The following is a 21238-nucleotide window of genomic DNA, read 5'->3' on the forward strand; positions in this document are numbered from 1 at the left end:
TATTTTCTTTTTTCTTTCAGGCGCCTCGCGAAATTATGCCATCAAAGAGTCTACCTCGTGTACCCGCGTATTGTGAATCGAAGGTCTATATCATTTAGACAGTTAACCTCCAAACAAGTCTTGATCGTTTCACGCTTTCCACGCATGGACCTAAAGGGAATATAATAAGTACTAGTAATCTCATGGTTATGAGGGAAATTCGGGATAAATTTCCCGAGGTCAATTTTGAAATTTTTTGAAATTTCCCGAGTGCAACGAGGGAAATTTAAAACATTTCGAAATTTGACCGAGGGTAATTTATCCAGAATTTCACGAAAACAAGCATGGGATTCCTGGTTAATCTCATGGTTTGGGTTGAAATTCTAGCAATTCTGAAAGACGTCAATTTTACACTGGAAATCAGTCTGAAACTTTAAAAAGAGGTCTGAAAAAAAGTCATAGAAGCGCGATTCGAGTTTTAATTGAATAATATTCCATTTAATTAAGCCTTCGAAGTTAGTAAGAAATTTGAAAAAGGTGATGAATTTCCAAACGATGGAAATTTCACTTTCGCGGGAAATTACAAAATCTAGGAGGGAAATTACAAAAGCTAGAAGGGAAATTACAAGTTCGCGGGAAATTACAAATTAACGTAAGCTAAAACGTCAATCGAATTTCAATCAACCATGAGATTATAATAATAATACGCCTAAACTCGATATTCGAGTAAAATACAGTTAAAAATACAAGAGAACTAAGAAAAAATATATTATCTTTTTCCAACCTCGATCCCTGCGTATTATCAGCTTTTTGATTCTTACTGATAGCGCTAGATAATACCCTGGCATTGGCTGGTTTTCGAACGCGAAAGATTACGTAATTCAAAAACAAAACGTCAGATTTCATTCGTTCTTCTTTTTTGAAGTCGTTGCATTGCAGTGTAACTTTGTAACGTCAGAATATTTCATGACGTATTGTTTTGAGAAGTTCCCCCTCTGAGAGGGGGAACTCGCATCAGCCAACACCAGGGTATTCTCTGGCGTCAATCAGTAAGAGTAACGTAAATAAAGCCTGGGATACACGGGGAAGAGGTTGATCTTTTTCTTCTTTCTTTTCTTCTTTCATACATATCCACACGTTTTACATTCAATTTTTCACAGACAGATGACACATTACGTCTCCAACCGGATCGGTCTGAAACTGAATCATTCCACGAGTGAAGGATGTCACCAATCTTAAGTAGAGCTTTTATGTCATCTTTGTACCTCAAGCGTGGACGCCCGATCGGTCTGCTGCCTAGAACTAGTTCACCGTAAAAAAGTTGCTTAACAGTTCGATTGTTGTCCATACGGGCAACGTGACCGAGCCAACGGAGTCGATTCTGGGCTAGCATAACTTCGATATCTACCGAATCGGATCTCCTTAATATCTCCTCGTTACTGACAAAATCATCCCATTTAATATGCAGAATGTTTCGCAGATGACGTTGTTGTACAGTTCTTAATTGCTTTATTTCGTGGGAATATAAAGTCCATGTTTCACAACCATAAAGTAGTATAGGCATTAAACATCGGTTGAAAACTGTAACTTTCGTACGTGTTGTCAAATCATGGTTGTTGAAGACTCTGTCTTTTAGTCTGCCGAATGCACAAGATGTGGCTTGGATACGTGTGATCAATTCATCTTTGAGATTCGATTCTTTAGACAATATACTTCCGAGATATTTGAAACGGTCGGTACATTTAAGTTTCGTTTCGTCAATAAAGAAGTCACACTCAGGACCTAGGCACATAACCTCAGTCTTTTTGGCGTTTATTTGCAGACCGAATCTCTTGGCAGTAAGATGGTAGCTTGTTAGTAGAGATTGCAGTCCTTCGGACGTATCACTGAACACAGCGATGTCGTCGGCATATTGAGCTTCACGGATATACATGTGGAAAGTTTTCGTTTTCGCTTTTAATCTTCTAAGGTCGAAGAGGTTGCCATCCATTCGGAAACGTACGTAAATTGAATGTTCTGTGTTATCTTTGAAAGCGATCCAAAGGGCTATCGCAGCATATAAACTGTAGAGGGTAGGGGCTAATTTACAACCTTGCTTCACACCACAATCGTAGTTGAAAGGCTTCGAAAGTTCACCTTCAATGACGAGTCTCGCTTTGACATCTGAATATAGCAGCTGGATTGCTTTAAGAAGATTTGGCGGGCATCCGATTTTGAAGGAAGTTTAAATAAAAGGGGACGATTGACAGTATCAAACGCTTTCGTGAAATCAATGAAAACGATATACAGGTTACGACATTGCTCTCTAGATTTCTCCATTAGCTGACGAACCGTGAAAATGCCGTCGATTGTGCCACGTTCGCTACGATAACCGTGTTGTGAATCTGGATATACATTATTGACAAGCTTCTGTATTCTGTGTAAAACGATATCGGCAAAGATTTTCCCAACACAACTGAGTAAGGATATGCCACGATAATTTCCGCAGACACTACGATCGCCTTTTTTAAATAGAACGGTGATGTTGGGATCGATTAAATCAGAGGGCAACTTAAGTGTGGTCCAGAATATCGTGAATAATGAAAAAATAAAGTTTCTGACTGACTGTCCACCAAATGATATTGCTTCAGGAATAATGCCATCGGGACCTGGGCTTTTACCGAGTTTAGACCGTTTTATTGCATCGTCAAGCTCTTTTTCGGTGATCGGTTCATCAAGTGAGTAATCGATAGGACGTTGATCGATTTCATCAAGAACTGTTTCGTCGGTTTCTGTGACGTTGTTGAGAAGTTCTGAAAAGTGTTCGACCCAGCGTTCCTTTATTTCACCTTTGGTTGTTAGCAATTTCCCGTCTTTCGATTTGATAGGGTGTGAATTGCGAGATGAAGGATCGTATACCTCACGAAGAGTAGCGTAAAAGTCTTTCAGATTGTTTTCCAAACGATATCTTTCAGCTTCTGACGCTTTTTGGATGAACCAATCATTTTTTATCTTTCTCACTTCTTGTTGGATCTCACGTCTGGTTCGATTTTTGTCTTTAAGGGAATATGGTTTCCGCAAAAGAAGGGTTTTACAGGTTTTAGACACGACAGTCAGTAACAACCTGCGGTATCACCACTGGGCTTTATTCGTAGGGTTTGTAAAGGTCAGTGGGAGTGTGTTCAAGCTAGGCTATTAAAGGTTCTTCTTATTCGTTATAAGGATAATTAAGTAATTTAATATAAGCAAGTGTAAGTGATCTACTTAATTATAGGATTTATAAAGGTCGGGGGGGAGGGTAGATTCAAATTAGCCTATTATCGGTTTTTCTATAATGTTATTGCCACCGAGCGAGCACAGCGAGCATAGGTGGCTTCATAGCTTCACGAGGTTGTGCAGATGGTTTAAATTTTCGCCGTCTTTTTTTTTTTTTTTTGTCGTACACAGCTAGCCCGTATTTATAGTATTCCGTACATTGGGGGATTATGGCGTGGGTGTTTGGCTGCGGGCGTACTACGGCCAATATTCTAAAGGTGGACTCACTCACAAAGATAAAAAAACAGCGCTTTTCTTAATAATTAAAATACGCTAGTGTAAGAAGTGTAACCAAGCCTTTGTAAACATTCATCATGAGCATTTTTAATGGCTGCTTGAAACTAGTTTTCACCGCCTTTTGAAACTTGCTGCTGTTTTTATAAATTTTTATCATGTTTTCTGGTCTTTTGTAGAGTATTTAAAGAGGTTTATTATTCGTTTACTACTAAGTATTTTATGTTTGTGTAGTTAGTGAATGCACCAATAAATTGATAATGCTCAGTAAATAGTACAAAAAGAGTTAATTTTCCACAACAACTCACAGTGTAGACCTAAAGCTCCAAAACAGCATCTAATAACATGAAAACCAGAATATGATTCTTCAATGGGAATCAAAACTATAAAGTGCACTTACAAACATCAATTTGTCAGATCTAACAAAATTTATAACGGCACTGTCATCATTGACAATAAAACAAACAATATTCTGTCAAGAGCCTTGTAAACATTCCAACAACTTCCATCGAAATGATCTATCAGAGCTCAGTCTACCATTTTAGCGCGGTCCGAGGATTGAGCCGAGAACTCTCGCCGAGCGCCCGAGCTCCCGCGCGGCGCGCACCGCGGGAATGAAAAACTTCAATCTGTCAATCATTTTCTCAAGCGAAAAGTACGCGAAGCGTTTCTAGCTTACGATAGTGCCGCGGATCATCAATGGATAGTATTCAATTGTCATTATCCCTTTATTTTCATTCCTAGAACTTTTGCAAAAAAAAGGAAAAATAGAAAAGTTGTATTTTTTACTGTTCTATTCACATACTGAATTTGAAAGATCTTCTATGTGGCGTTTTTTTGCAAACTTCAAAAAACTGATTTTTGTCCCGCCTTTGCGGGATTTTGGCCTAAGTGCTTGAGTGCAGCTTAGGGTACAAAGTCCAAACATGCGTTTCCCGTCCCGTAATTTTTGTGTGAAGAGTTAGGTCTATACTGACTCATAGCCCTCTTCTTCACCAAAACTACAAACAGCACAGGTATGATCTTTTACTTTTATCTGATGAAGTTTGATTGGTTTTCAATCAATGTGTTTAGTTTAAGAAAAAGTTCCAGCTTTTCCTCCCCGATGCCAGCCCAGGCGATGTCAACCGAACCCTATCAAACCGATTGTCGTTATCGAACCATCAAATTTCATCGAACGAAATCAAACAGTTAGGTGTTTGATTACCGAACCTGATCGAAGAGTAATCGAACTTTACCAGAAAATCTTCAGTATTGATTAAAGTTATATCGCAGTTTGATCAAGTTCAATCAATGTTTTTGTAGCTCAAATGGTTCCAGTTATTGCTAGCACAATAGCTCTTCTAGCCTAAGCGATCCCTTACAATCATTGGATTAGCAGAAAAGAGTTGCTCATGTGCTCTGAGAATGATTTGTGAACGAAAACCGTAAATCAAACACATCAAACATCAATCAAACTAATCGAACCTTACCGGAATTTCTTGGTTCGATGACAGTTCGATTTGGTTCGGTAATCAAACAGTTCGATTGACATCGCCCGGCCGATGGGTTGATAGATATTTGCCTGCTCTATAAGCTTTTTAGTGTGGGCGTCTGCTAATAAGCCGTCGGAAATGGGCAACAAGGTAATAAATGAAGCTTCAATATAGAACTTCACCTATCTTGATACCTTTTGCTAATCAGAATTTTCATTTTGAATCATTAAAAACTCCAGTGTATCGTTGTTTTGTGTAAGATTCCCATTTCCGCACTAAGATTCTTGATACTTTTCTTTTTATATTGAATATATCTTTTCCCTATATATTTTATGGGATAACCAGGAAAAAATTGGGGAGGGTTCGTTTAATGGGATGCAGTTTAAAGTAGTTATAAAGGAGTCATTGTTGTGATTTGTACTTATGTAGATTTATTGCATATAGAAAAACCGCTTAGCCCATCATTTTTATTTGGATGGATTGTTTATATTGTCATTTTTAAAACTAACCCATCATTTTTATTTATTTAGATATATTCTTTACATTGTTAAAAAGGAAAATCTTCACATTATTTCTTCATGTAACCAACCTATGCTTATATTTTATATATTATAATATATTTTATTTATTATTATTAGGTGGCACTTAGTGTAAGCTATATCTAGTATATCAAATAAGTTGAAAATGATTGTCAACAACAACAAAGTGCCCTACCAGAAGGAGCCTTATCTTGCCTTATAATGTGTAATTTGACCGATATTGAACTGCAAAATTTACCAATATCTCAAGTTTGATCTCATTTTATCTTGAGTCTCTTCCATTTGTTTTTGTGTCTATTCTGGTTTCTTTTAAGTGCATTTTTCAGTATTTTCAGTGAAAACCAGGTTTTCTGCATAATTTATGATAATTTATTTTGTATATTCTAGTTTATATCAATTTTAGTTTGATAGCCAACTTGGTTCATCATATTTACATTTCCTAGCTATTTTTCATAATTTTAGTATTTATGGCCAACTTGGTTTAGATTTTCTATAAATATGGCAGCTTGTCCACTTTTCTTAAGAGTTCAGTTGACATGTAGCACTCAGAGAGTCAACACCTCAGGACTTAGTCATTTTCTCAATTTAAATATCAAATAATGTAAACATAATAAGTCAATCAATGATAGTCTTCAAATCATTTTGACATTTTGGATTCTCCTTCACAGTTCTTTCACTCTGGCAAGCTGGTAAGCATTATTTATTATTTACTATTCAATATATTTCCTCTTGTTTACTTTAATGTATCCTCTCTTGTATGTATGATACCCTAGTCTCATATACTCTAGACTTTGTTTGATATAGACTTAGTCTTAGAATTTATTCATTTTTGTTTTTTCATATAAACTAATTTTGGATCTTTGTATCTATTTAGTTTGAATCCTTGATTACAAATATACGTCAGTACGAGAATCCTCAGTGGTGAACTCCATGCAACATAATGTTATATAGGTCAACTAACTTACAAAACTTAAAAATTTCCTTTAAATATCAGTCGCAAGTAGTCGCATCTTCTTTTTCCCACAATTCTTATAAATTGGTTAAATATGTTTGTAGAAATTAATTATGTGCTAAATTTTGATTTTGATGTTTGAATCAATTCTAGTTTTCGAAGTCTCAGTCAAGACAACTTTGTTCCCTCCTATGTATTTATTGTTTAATAGTATTATCGGCATTGTGATGCTTTCTGTAGAGGGGGACTCAATCACAACAAGACGACTTAAAGTCGAAAATTTCGCATAATATTTGAACATCAACGACGAAGACGCGTGAAACGTGACTCCTGCAACATTATGCATTTTGAATGAAACGTTACACAAAATATACACATTGTATTGTACACACAGGTCGTAGATACCCTGTTTTTTATGAAAAATCTCAATGTACTAAAAAAAAGATTCCTTACAAAATGCGATTAAAGAATTCCATTTTATAAGCGCGGTTATAAGCGTAAAAAAATATTTTATTTCAGAATCAGTGCCGTAGGAAGCATTTTCATATTGGGGGGGGGCTGAAGTTTAGTGACACCGCGAGGGCCAACCATGGTTTGTCCCGAGGGGGGAAATTTTGAAAATTTGAGCTCTAGATTGCTTGAAAATGCACTCAATTGTGGCAATTATGACAAATTAAAAAAGAAAAAATTTGCATTTAGCAATAACCATTTTTGAAAAAATGGGGGCATAGCCCCCCCCCTTGCCCCCCAGTTGCTACGGCACTGAGAATAATTCAGAGAACTGCAATATACTTGAGAAAAATAATAAATTCTTTTGAAGATGAAGAAAAAAAATGAACTCTTCATTCTTTCATGCCAGAAACCTCATTTTGTGCTTTGAATGAACTTGTGATAAAGACTTCTTTCACTTGTGCAAGGTTTATATGAACTTCTTTCTATAAACAGTATATAGAGCTTTCCAAAAATATACAATAGGTCTCCGTTTTCTCGAGCTAAAATTTTCATTAATTTTTAACCCTATGATTTTTGCCTGGGACCGTCATATTTGTCCGAAAATCACACCAAAGTGTCCGAAAAAAAATTGGAAACATAGTAATTTCGATTCCCCTACCCCTTAGCTTTCCAAAAATGTATAACAAGTGCTTCCAACAAAACATTCGAGCGATTTTACAAAATGCCCTCTACTAGTAGAATTTATCTAAAATTGAAAAAAATGGCTAGTCAGAAAAATCTGTTGTATACTATCTTCGCTTTCTGGTATGAATTATGGTCCACCATCAAAATCATTGGCCTTTCCAGAAAAATTTGAATATGGACAAGTCAGTTGACCCCATGGAGAAAGTTAACCCCCCCCCCTCCGGACATTTTCTGAAAGAGCCCATTAAAGGCAAAAAGCAGTTGAGCTCCAATTGTAAGCTTTAAAGAAATAATACTCCTTGTGTTGAGCTTTAAAGTGCATTCCATTAAACAAACCCTCCCCAATCTCTTGCCAGTTATCCCGTGAAAAATATATACCGTGAGATTGGGTAACTTGCATCAGTGGAGGCTAACATGCATAGCCCTCAAATGAATGATCTGTCTGGTCATTAAAATACAATTACGTAGCTCTGCTTGCAGCTCTACTCTACCATTTTTGTTTTGATTTAACTTTGTATTTTAATGACCAGACAGGTCATTCATTTGAGGGATATGCATGTTTACCTCCACTGATGCAAGTTAAATGATGCAAGTTACCCGATCTCACGGTAGGGGAAAGATCCCAGAAAAGTAACAAGAATCTTAGTGCAGAAATGGCAATCTGTACAAACAACGGTAACTGGAGTTTTTAATGATTCAAAATGAAAATCCTGATTAGCAAAAGGTGTATCAAGATCGGTGAAGTTTGATTGAAGCTCAATTAGTTTGATTTATTACCTTGTTGCCGCCCATTCTTTTAACATTCCGATGGCTTATTAGCAGACGCCCACACTAAAGCTTAAAGAGCGAGCAAATATCTATAATAGACCTTTTTTTAATGAAGCCACCCTGTTGAATAATTATGTAGTCCAGCTAAAAAAAACAATGATATAGCCATGCATAATTATGATAATATGCATGAAACAATAATTATGCATGGCTGTATCATTGTTTTTATGCTGGACTACATAATTATTCAACAGGGTTGCCTCTTTAAAAAAAGGTCTATTCCATCGGGGAGGAAAAGCTGGAACTTTTACTAACCAAACTCATCGAACACCAATCAAACTTCATCAGATAAAAAACTGTCAAACAATCATATAATCAAACTTATCAAAAGATTTTCTTACCAAATCAAGTTCGGTAATCGAACAGCTATCATTTTGGTTTGATTTCGATGGATAGTTCCACAGTTCGATTAACGGCCCTGGACACCGCCGTACATTGTGCTGTGGTGTACGGTGGGGCTGGATCTAAAAATGTCCAGTAGGAATTTTGGGTATTTAAGCTTCCTGGAAAGCACCACCATATCATGTCTGGTGGGACCACTGAACTTTGTACGGCGGTGAAAATAGGTTATTTGAAATCCTTCGTACACCCACCGTACAATGTCAATGTCAATGTGTCCAGGGTCATTTTGATTACGAAAATGATTGCTAAATTTCAATTGACATGATTTCTAGGAAATACTTGCTAAAACTGACTGTTTGTCACAACTGGTTTCACTATTAACACATAACTATCTGGTAAAAAGAGGAAAAAAAGATCATACCTGCGCTGTTTGTAGTTTTGGTGAAGAAGAGAAGAGAGGGTTAATGTAATGTTGTTGTTGCTTGTTGTTGTTGTTGTGGAAAATTAACTATTTTTGTACTACTTTACTGACATGATCAATTTATTGGTGTATTCACAAACTACACAAACATAAAACACTTAGTAGTAAACGAATATTAAACCTCTTTAAATACTCTCCAAAAGACCAGAAAACATGATAAAAATTTATACAACAGCAGCAAGTTTCAAAAGCATGTGCAATCAGCAGCCATTAAAAAGTTCTCAAGATGAATGTTTACAAAGGCTTGGTTACACTTCTTGCACTAGCGTATTTTAATTATTAAGAAAAGCGCTGTTTTTTATCACTTTTTATCTTTGTGAGTGAGTCCACCTTTAGAATATTGGCCGTAGTACGCCCGCAGTCAAACGCCCATGCCATAATTTGCGCCCCAAAAATTTTCTCGATACACAGTCGAGTACTATTGCAAATTAGGAGAAATGCGGGTATTTCGCTTAAATAGGATGAATTATCCTAAATAAGATAAAATCGATAGCTTAGTTAGGAGAAATAGAAGAAAAAGTTGATTTTCTGAACAAATTCAGAGATCCGCGTCTTTATTACTCTCTAAATCAATTGTGCTCATACAGAAGATCATTTTAAACCAAAAGTTAGCTTCTTATCAGCGCGGAGTGAAAAAATATAAGCATGTATCCTATTTTGGATAAAATGTACTAAATAAGAGAAACAGTATTTTTGTTTACTCTCTTTCCCGTAATAAAAAAGATGAAAAATTAAAAAGGTTTGAGTGGACGAAAAGTGTCGACAGCGTTCAATCGTGTCTGTTAGTTACAATTACTGTTTAATACATCTTAATTTCTATATCTTCAAAACATGAGTCAAGTTTTTACTAAAAGAATTAGATGTTTAACATCTGAAGTGTTTCAAGAAGCCGATTTGGAAGATATTGTTCAGCACAAACGATTCAGGTTCGACAATAATCTCCATAAAAAGCCCTTTTTAGGGTTTTATTCTACAGTCAATGGGTATCATCACTTTCACGTGAGACCCTACTCATGCTAGACAGGAGACCCGTCGTGTGTTTTTTTATAATTTGATGTACACAAGACGGGTTTGAGCTGTGAGTCCAATATTGGACTCACATTTTTTACAGTCGGAAATTCGAATTTAGCGCTGTCCTCACTTACTAAAATAAAAACCAAATTTCGAAAGTTGCGCTTTCTCTAAGAAAGTGTGACCAGTAAAAGAATAACAAAATTTGATTGGCTATGTTTTCAACCGTTATTAATTAGGATCTGAGAAATTCAAACTCTCAACCCATACCATGCTATACATTTCGCCATCAGTTTATCAAAGAAGAAATCATACTACTCATATACTCATGCAGGATGACTTGTATGAGAGAACCAGAAAACAATTATGACCCAAAGGTGATCAAAATCCTGAAAGAAGATGGTACATGTGTTGGAAGGATGCCAGTTTATGCCGAGTCAGCAGAATTTCGGAATCAATTTCGCTTAGCTCAGCGGAATTCCAAGTATTTTTCTGAACTACGCATGCGTACTACTTAAAAGTTGAATAACTTCTGAACGCACGCTGACTGGTGGATCAGACTTCACAAGCATACTATGCTGGCTCCAAATTTCTTAAATTTATGCAAAACTTGACGCGGATCTCTGAATTTGTTCAGAAAATCAACTTTTTCTTCTATTTCTCCTAACTAAGCTATCGATTTTATCTTATTTAGGATAATTCATCCTATTTAAGCGAAATACCCGCATTTCTCCTAATTTGCAATAGTACTCGACTGATACATACATAGAAAGACTATCGTAATACTTTCGCTATGCGAAATTAATAAGGGCCGCGAATCTTTTTTCCGGAGTTTATGGGGACAATACCTCATAAGCCATTGCAAAATCAAATTTTACATTATCTAAATCCTTCTGACACCAAAACTCTTTCTAGTTTTATTGACTAAGTGTTCAAAAAGGAAGATTTACCTTCTCAAGGACAATAAACATGTTTCTTGCTTTTAAAACCATCCATTTTGTCCATTTAGTGAGAAAAATGATGTTTTTTGACTTTCGCATGACAAAATCTAAGCCAAACCCTTGCATGTTTGGTAATAACGGAAAGCACAGGGAATTCCCCATCAGACCCTGTTTTCGATATTTTAGTTTAGTCTTTTCAGGGGGTTCAATAGCCTCGAATCTACCAAAAATTTGTCTTCTTTCTCCTTCAAATAGTCATAAAAATTGACTTGGACAAATTGAACAAAAAGTAAGATCAGAGGCATATGCACAATTTATCTAGCTTTCCATCGGTTATACTTTTAACATACTTTTATTGTGTCCCCATCATGCGAAAGTAAAAAAACAACCCCCTGGTATGACTTATTCTGTAATTTTGTTTTCTAAATAATTTTGTTTTTATTTACAAAGATCTGCAGACCAGATATGCACGCGCACAAGTTTTAAGAACAATTTACAGACACATTAGAAAGCCTTGCACGATATCGGTCTCTAATTTCGAACGTCTGGTCTTTTTTTCGAACGTCGAACGAAAAGATTCGAAATCTTTGAAAAATAAACAAACTCAGTAGTAGAGGAAGGAGAAAGAGAGTTTTCTGTCAGAAAAATTAAAGTTTAGAAAGTTTGATAGTGTTTCAGCTTTTCAATGAAATTTATCAGAAGTTTTTGGGCTTCAAGTGGAATCTTGGAATGTAACTTCAGTAGTCTTTTTACAAGTATTGAATATTTTAACTCGTTTAACACCTCATCAAGCGATGGTTTTCTAATCCAGCAGCAGCAGCACTCAACAGAAAGCTATCATGCAAAGCAGAAGACTTTGGTATTTTCTTATGACGCAGGCTTCTTCAAAAAGGTTTGTCACACATTATTTATTGGAAATTTTAAGCTGTATTGAGAGTGATTCTTATTATTTGCACAATCTTTGGGGTACTTAGCTAGCCGTAGATAGGTGGTCTTTCTCCTTTGTAGGTTTTGGTGAAGGGGGGAGTCTTTTCTGACAAACGATAGATAGGGAGACTGACTAACACTTTATGATTATCTGGTCAAACCCCTATGAAAACAAATGTCTTAAACTTCGTTCAACTGCAGATAAATAGGTCAAGCAATTCATTTTTCTACAAAGGCATCTGAAAAGTGAATTGCTTTGATTCTGTTTAGCTCCAGATTAAAAGCACAGATATACTAGCAAGAATACATAGAAAATTTGATTTAGGTTTGACTACTGTTGTCTCTATATTTTTGACCAAGAGAACTAGAAAGAAGGCAGCAAGGTGAAGGTTTTTTATCTTTGAGAAGTGGAGAAGGATTATTTTTTAGCTAGGAGTATTTTTCAAAAAGATTTCGGAAATCGTTCGGAGAATTACCAAAATCTGAGTGTGGCCTTACGCAAACCTTACGCGGCTATATGATTCCACGTGAATTTATTTTAGTAAAACAATCCACGGTTTTTTCAAAAATATTTAAAAAACTGGAGCGAAAAAAAGATGTTTCAAACCCCTTATTTTCATTATTCACAACACTCGTCCATCAGAAATATAAAAAGCCTTATGGGATATACAAATTTTGAATGTTCTTAAGAAGAAAAAATCGTATAAGGGATTTACATTGTACACTAAAGAATTTAAAAGAAGGTTTGACCAATCAAATTATCATATAAATGATAGACAATTGTTGTTGCTAGATAACTATTCACTCCAGGTAGTCTAAAAATGTTTTATAGTGATCTAGTAAGTAGGTAGTCTACACAATAGACAGCTCAAGGCTTTTAGGCCTTACTCTTGGTCTACAGGCACTGCTATAGGCGGCCACTTAGTAACCCCTACCGGGAATTGCTTAATAATAGGTTTAAACATAATAAACAACTTTCACTAAAGACGTTTATCAATAGAGATTTCAAATAAAAGAATGTTTAAAACAGGTTTCGAAACTCAATATTGTTTCATCAAAACCTCAATGCGCATGCGATGTATCCGGAGAATTTCAATATTTAAAACAACAGCAGTGCGCATATCCCGAAGAGGAAGAGTTTTACGCTCGAAACGAAGGAAGATATGACGTAGCCTAGTAAGTAAGTTTCCTGATGAAGCTAGAAAAAAAAAACAAAAAAAAATAACAACATTCTTTTCGCCGCCAAGCTACTTTTTTAAAGCATGTAAGTTATGCAAGACTGATACGGAAAAAATGATTATATAAAGTAGCTGGGAATCAAAAGGCTTAAAATTATATTTACCAAAAATGAAGCTTTCAAAGTATAGCTTTGTTTGTCAGTGCATAGCATCAATATATTTTTAATAAAATGATTTTTGAATCTTACAAAAAATTACAAATGTGAATGGGTTAAAAATTATTAAATAAAATTCATATTTTCGTCATTAAATATTTTTTTACAATAAATATCAAACCCTCAGTGAATAAATAAAAGAAATCGGTCAGTTTCAAGCTGTTTTTCGAGTTGGATTTTTAAGAAAAAAAGTAGGATTTAGCTTTGTCCTATGATTTTACCACGAACGCTACGCTACTACAATCAGTCAGTAAAATAATGGAAGTGAACCCTTTTATAATGACCCTCTACTCCTGTGTTTAAGGGAGTGGTCAGAAAGTATCTACTGGGTGGGGTGGAGGATATTTTCAAAAATTCCCAAAGAACTCGCACAGGGGTTGATATCCTCAAAAAGATTTCAAGCCTAACCGGTCGATATATTTTTGGCACCTCCACCTATTATAGAACCCCCTAAAGATAAAATTTTTTTTTGAGACACCCCGCCCCCCCGCCCTAAGGGTGGGAAAAATTTTGACACTCCTTGGAATCCTCCGTCCCCTGTAGATGATCTCTGATCACTCCCTAATGCTGTAAAGGTTTGGGCTGACAACTAAGGAAAAACCTAATTGTTTACGCTACTGCCAATATATTAACTTACAGATTGTAGGGAGGTGCTACTCGCTTTCTTTATAAATATTCGGTAAGCAAGCAATGTTGTGAAATATTCAATCCAGTTTACTGTATGGTAAATTTATTCCTGGTAAAAGGCTCTTAATCTAACGTCTGAAAGATTCACTTTGGAATATTTTCAGCTATATAAGTATCCAATGTTGTGAGATTTTCCGTAACCAATAATTGAATAATCAAAATTTAAAACATCATAAAAACTCTCATAATTGAATAGTTGAAAGGTTCATATTAGATCCTGATACTGCTGATTGTGATGTTAGCTGAAGAGAACCATTATTGGATTCTTCATCTCTTGGTGAATGTTGATTGGCTGGTTTGTGGTCAGGTTCATATTCCACATCCTCAGAAGCATCGTCCTTCATTGCATCAACCATATGAAGATCATTCACATATAATTCAAGTTTGGCAATCGTCTCTTCAAATTCCAACATCTTCTCGTTGGTTTCATTCAATTTTTCTTCAGGTAGGTCTTCACCGTCAGCCTCGATTTGACGCGCATCCTCGTCTTCGATACCAATGATGTCTTTGAACTTCCGTGTCATGTACTCAATCACCTGTAATTAAGAACAATAATAAGTAACTATATTTATCTAGTAGCTGTCCGCGGAGTCAGGGGACGGAAGTTAGGGAGTCTATCCCCTTTTCTATCTGCGCTAGACCTGGATGACCAGGTAGGTCGAATGCTGAACCCAATCTAAGAATTACCTACTCAAACGCTGAATTAGCGGTGGCAGGGCATCAAACCTGCAATCCTTAGATTGTATAAGGCAAATGCTCTACCGACTGAGCTACCTGGCCACAAACAACAATAGAAGGATAGATATTTTACATGATAGCCCAGTTATCTAGGTTTTTAGATTGTTTCAACACGTTCCTTGTTTTTTTTCAGAAATCGAGAATTGAATCTCTTGAAATTTCACCAAAAGTTTGGCCTTAGTTTTGATTTAAATGCTTAAATGTTTAAAATGGTACAAAGTTTTGTGTTAAAAATACTAACATCACTAACACTGCCAGGTTGTCAACACACTTATCAAATACGGGATCAAATAATATGTTTGTCTCTTTAAAGCACTTACCTGTATATCACCAGCCTGTTTCACAAACTCTTCTTCGTAATCACCATCAATAGCTTCACAGATAATAGCCAAGAACACATTGAAAACAATGAACAACATGTAAACAGTGTAAGCTGTATAATACATTGGTCCAAAGATAGGTGACACGTCAGAGATATGTTCGAAATCAGTTGCACCCAACAAATGTAAGAATTGAGTGCAGATCGTACGTACGAAAGACTGGTAATGCTCGCTGTGTGCACCAAAGCCAAGGTTAGCAACGAAAGCGAATAATAAGAAATACATGGTGAAGGGGATCATGAAAATACCAAGTGGATATGCAAAGCCCTTCATGATGACACCAACAGTCCAGAATGTTTTGGCGAATTGGAACATTCGAAGGAATTTGATGTTGAGCAAGAAACAAACGATACCAATAACACCTGTTATCAAAAAATAAATCATTCATCATGAAAATTATACTAAGACTATACTACTATATTATATATAATATACCTTATCGGGGAAAAATTCGTCACTTGCTGGTAGTTGGTAAACGCATTAAGGCCGGGAAAAATTTTCATCGGGGAAAATATTCGTCACTTGTCCAAAATTTCGTCACTTTTCCCCGACGAAGTTTTCCCCGATAAGGTATACGATTATACTTCCATTTATACTGAGCTGGAAAAATCGTCTGAGACGAGTAGTTTGTACAATGTAATCTGCGGAGGAGATCCTATTTATTGAAACATGAATGGAAAGTACACTCCTCCTTAATGCTCATTTTCTAAATTGCTCGTCTCAGACAAATTAATCGTCTCAGTATAAATAGAACTATTCTTTTCAATCCCCCAATAGACTTTTTCATAAATTACGTCACGAACATCACTTGCCTAGTATTCAAACAATTTCCATGGTGATCACATCCCATGAGACATTTTTAGGCAAAAATCGTAACCAAATAGGCAAAAAAAGTTTTAATCTGGGATGGATACAATTCGGTGGGAATGTTATTAGCGGATGGGGGAAAAAATTAATATTGGCAGTAACTCGGTCAAATTCACAAAATTTCTTTGTCAAAATTATCGGGCTTTTAGTGTTTTTATTAAATATACAACGTTGAATTATCTTTCCAACTATGTATATTATTGAAATATGGGTGGTATGCTGTGAAGTTCTTACCTTGGAGTGCTGAATCAGCAGCTGTAGTATACTGGAAACTAACAAAGTCTTTGGGATTCTCTGTGAAAGTTTTGATGTTTGCTGAAGTGGTCAACCAGCGTGCAATGATGAGAACAAACATCATAATGTAGAGCGGCATCAAAAGCAATTCAATAAGATTGAAGAAACTTTTAAAATATTCTCCCTTCTGTTTGATCAATTTTCGAATTTCACGAACGGAGAAATAAATGATGAAGCAAATGAAGACCAGTTCCGCCCATAACGTTTGAAGACCGTTTGCAGCTGAATATCTGTATCCGTTGAACACTTGGAAGTCCGCCCATGGGAACGCCCCACCCGTTGGCAGAGTCTCAATGTAGAGGAAAGCTGTGGCGAAGAGATTGACATTTGCATTGTAGACTGTAAATTCGACAAAGGCGGCTCTAGTTTGTTTATCCAACCAATTATGTGCGTGAAGATCAGCTGTGACTGTCCAGCCTGTTTCTTCGTTGTAGCCTATGTTCGCTACATACCCTCCACCTCCGTACGTCACCAATTTACCGAGAACCGGGAAACCACGTAATTCTGACGGCGTAAAATGTTCCCATCGGTCCAAACACGAAATAACACTCCCGTCTGGAAGCAACGCGTCCGGGGATACGTAATAAATCGGCGAACCGGTTAACGTAGTTTTCTTTTGTTTGCGACGCCGTAAAGAACTTTTCCGTCCCGTCGCAATTTGTTGGTAGCTGCCTACATTACTCGATGTGTCTGTATTTCGACGTTTACGATATCTCGGTGTCAGCGGCGCCTCCTCGCCGTGGGATATAAGTCTTGAGGTGCGCGCGAAAATGCTACGCCTTTTACGACTGTTTGTTGATTGCCAGTTAGACATATTGAGAGTTTTCCATTCAATGTCGTAATCTCTCTCCTCTTCCGCTGATGTCGTGTAAGCCATTTCACAATGGTTGATGTAGCCGGAAAATTCATCGGGTACAATACAAGAATCTATACAAAAATAAGTAAAAAACAGATTGGTACATTGAAGTGAATACAGTCGCTCTCGTGTTGTCTTTTGACCAGCCACCAGAACCGTTGGAAAACCACTCGAACTCACAACCATGCCATTCGCGGGTATTTGCTCTACCATTGAGCTACGGGTCCATGTGGAACCCGAGGACTCAATGCCGCTCGGTAGAGCTGGACTCAGGTGAGTTAAGGAAAGTCCAAAGCCTATTTCCTGATTTTTCCACCGCTTCCCATTGTTCCTTAACTCTTGTATATAGCTCAAAAGAAGCGAATTAATGAGAGCATTTCGGAAAGTGCTGGGCCGAAAATTTAAGTTGAACCAATCTCAAGATATCGACCAAAAACTGATTTTGACGTTATGAAATACATCGAAAAAACACGTCATAAGTAAGATTCAAATGACGTCATTATTGAAAACAGCGATAACTTCAAGTCTATTAATGCAATCAACACCAAATTTTGACGGGAGAGTTTCGAAGGCTGGCACACTCTACCAGCTGTATACTCTTTTCGGCAAAAAAACCTGTTTTCGAATTTTTTCGACTCTCGGCTTATTTCTTAGTAATTGATTTGTATTAAACTAAATCTTAGACTAAATATAATATAACAAGTATATCAAGTTCTATACATATATCCGCAGACACGTGTTTTGTCCTTCCCAGGACTCATCAGTGCGGCTCGGGTTAGCGAGCATAGACTGCTGTTGTCACCAGAGTGCTCAAAACACTAAGTGTTGAGCTTCGCATAAAATTCTATATAAAACAATTTCTACACTTACCTTTATGGACACGCACTTGTCTGATGCGTGGAATGCTGACAAGGAAGTTCTGCTTATTATCCATGTATCCAGTGTACTCCATGTCTTCATCGTTATACCAGGGCCCTTGGAAGACGGTTGGGATGAGAGTATCTCTCATCCACGCGTAAAAATAACCAATGTTGGAAACCTAAATAGAAAAGAACATAGAAAATAACATTGTTATACGGTTTTGAAAGTTTGGAACTCGAACCCAGTCAATTAGCCCGCTTTTGAAGATTTTGATAGCGCTCACGAAGTTACACTCATCGGTAAAGTTAAAAAGTGGTACACAAAAGTCAAACATAATTTGTTTTGGCAAGTTATTCAACCTTGGAATATTTTGCTTTTATTTGTTTTTTTTTTACTAGTTTTCAAACTGTTCCGATTTAAGTAACGGTATGAGAATTAACCAGATCTGAAAACACTGTAAGCTCTATAACTTAAAGAATCACACAAAGGATGAGATCTGAGAGAGGTAATCAATGAAAGTTTCGTAAAAAATAACTCCAACTTAAAGGATAAATTTCAGGTACAGCGGTTTGAGTTACACGTTTTCTTTATAAGAACGTCAACATTTTTGTGCAGTTGCCTAAGATAGTAGGTGTATCATACAGTTCGCAAACCTTAAAATGTTCTTAATTTGTTCTTAATATTTGGTCATCAAAGCCTTATGTTCTTATAAATAAAGTTTGTCTTATAAAAAACTGTATGCTAGTACTAGTAAACAAAACTGCTCTTACATCTTCAAATTTCGGTCCGCCAGAATATTTAGCATTTTGGAAAGCATTTAATAAATCTTGACGGAATAAATATTGGTGGGGATCTTTTTCAGCATACGCCAGCTTCGACACAATCATAATGAAGAGAAAGTAGGTGCCAATATCTTTGATGACGAACCACGTCATATTGTCACGTAAACGTGCTTTACGTGCACGCGCTAATTCCCCATCACTCGGTCTAAAAAAAGAAATTAGGCTGATTAGTATATACGAAACAAAGTTTCATTACGGATTTTCATCATGTTGCTCGAAAACAGAAAAATACAACATTGATTAAGCATCGAATATCGAATTAGCTTTCTGCAGCCACCGGTGTAGCTTTTATGAGTCTATGAATCCTGTTTGTTTTTTTTGCGATGGAGACGGTTAGTTTCTGATTTGTCTAGATCCTGAATGACTGAAGACGACTGTAAGTCAGCACTTTTACCGTCCTCGATTTTGCGGGTTAGGAACTACAGGTTGTTCAAAATCGGTTCAGCCACTCCGCCACCCTAAAAACAGGGGGGGGGGTCGGTAGTAAAATCTCAGACATATATGAGTAGTAAAAGAATTTTTACATACCACCACCCAGACTCTTGGAAGAGGTAGGTAGTAAAAGTTTTTGTTACAATTTGTCATGGAGACCACCTATTTCTTGCTTGCTTTTCGCACTGAAAAGCTACAAAATGATTATTTCTGTGACACATTTTTCACTTAGTGCAAAAATTAATGTTTTGTCCTTAGAATTAAAGTCTTTTTTACATTGAAAAATAATTTCGTGAATTTTTTGTTTGTAGCAAACTACTTTCCAACTCAAATTATGAAAATTTTCAGATTTTTTCAAAAAAAGTCATCCAAAAAATTTCCTATATTTTGTTGGCCAAAACTGTGAGGCATGTCAAATCCTTTCACTAACTCCTTCATCCTAATAAGCGTGGATACAAAAACTGGCTTTCATTTATTGTTTAAAATTTGCCATTACTGGCATAAAACGGGGCGTTTCCGTAGAATATCATGAAGAATTCCAATGAACCTTACCTGATAACCGGTACTTCATCAGCGGATATCAAACCATCATCACCAGCCATCTTTTCAATCTCTGCTTCTTCTGCTTCTTCTTTTTCAACTTCTTCGAGGTCTTCTTCATCTTGTTGTTCTTCTTTCACCTGAAAAATATATATGAAGATTTCTATGAAGATTTCTATGAAGATTTCTATGAAGATTTCTATGAAGATTTCTATGAAGATTTCTATGAAGATTTCTATGAAGATTTCTATGAAGATTTCTATGAAGATTTCTATGAAGATTTCTATGAAGATTTCTATGAAGATTCTATGAAGATTTCTATGAAGATTTCTATGAAGATTCTATGAAGATTTCTATGAAGATTTCTATGAAGATTTCTATGAAGATTTCTATGAAGATTTCTATGAAGATTTCTATGAAGATTTCTATGAAGATTTCTATGAAGATTTCTATGAAGATTTCTATGAAGATTTCTATGAAGATTTCTATGAAGATTTCTATGAAGATTTCTATGAAGATTTCTATGAAGATTTCTATGAAGATTTTTATGAAGATTTTTATGAAGATTTCTATGAAGATTTCTATGAAGATTTCTATGAAGATTTCTATGAAGATTTCTATGAAGATTTCTATGAAGATTTCTATGAAGATTTCTATGAAGATTTCTATGAAGATTTCTATGAAGATTTCTATGAAGATTTCTATGAAGATTTCTATGAAGATTTCTATGAAGATTTCTATGAAGATTTCTATGAAGATTTCTATGAAGATTTCTATGAAGATTTCTATGAAGATTTCTATGAAGATTTCTATGAAGATTTCTATGAAGATTTCTATGAAGATTTCTATGAAGATTTCTATGAAGATTTCTATGAAGATTTCTATGAAGATTTCTATGAAGATTTCTATGAAGATTTCTATGAAGATTTCTATGAAGATTTCTATGAAGATTTCTATGAAGATTTCTATGAAGATTTCTATGAAGATTTCTATGAAGATTTCTATGAAGATTTCTATGAAGATTCTATGAAGATTTCTATGAAGATTTTTATGAAGATTTCTATGAAGATTTCTATGAAGATTCTATGAAGATTTCTATGAAGATTTCTATGAGATTTCTATGAAGATTTCTATGAAGATTTCTATGAAGATTTCTATGAAGATTTCTATGAAGATTTCTATGAAGATTTCTATGAAGATTTCTATGA

General features: G+C 35.8%; 1 protein-coding gene and 1 long non-coding RNA gene across 2 annotated transcripts in view; one reads left to right on the forward strand and one right to left on the reverse strand.

Moving 5' to 3' along the window:
* Positions 1-6117: 6117 nt before the first annotated feature.
* Positions 6118-6433, forward strand: LOC136801092 (uncharacterized). The gene is made up of 2 exons (XR_010845803.1): positions 6118-6210; positions 6396-6433. It is a non-coding gene; the product is annotated as an uncharacterized lncRNA (long non-coding RNA).
* A 7573-nt stretch (positions 6434-14006) lies between these two features.
* LOC136801106 (uncharacterized) overlaps positions 14007-21238 on the reverse strand; it is a 71636-nt gene continuing 64404 nt past the window's right edge. The window contains exons 40-45 of the mRNA XM_067057728.1: positions 20043-20170; positions 18987-19203; positions 18226-18394; positions 16440-17426; positions 15279-15700; positions 14007-14756 (exon numbers count right to left, since the gene is read on the reverse strand). Of these exons, the coding sequence (XP_066913829.1) occupies positions 14403-14756; positions 15279-15700; positions 16440-17426; positions 18226-18394; positions 18987-19203; positions 20043-20170 (2277 nt within the window). The 3' untranslated portion in view covers positions 14007-14402. The remainder of the gene's footprint in view (positions 14757-15278; positions 15701-16439; positions 17427-18225; positions 18395-18986; positions 19204-20042; positions 20171-21238) is intronic.

Source organism: Clytia hemisphaerica, unplaced genomic scaffold (genome assembly GCF_902728285.1).
Source record: "Clytia hemisphaerica strain Z4C2 unplaced genomic scaffold, Clytia hemisphaerica genome assembly, whole genome shotgun sequence".
Classification (NCBI taxonomy): Eukaryota; Metazoa; Cnidaria; class Hydrozoa; order Leptothecata; family Clytiidae; genus Clytia; species Clytia hemisphaerica.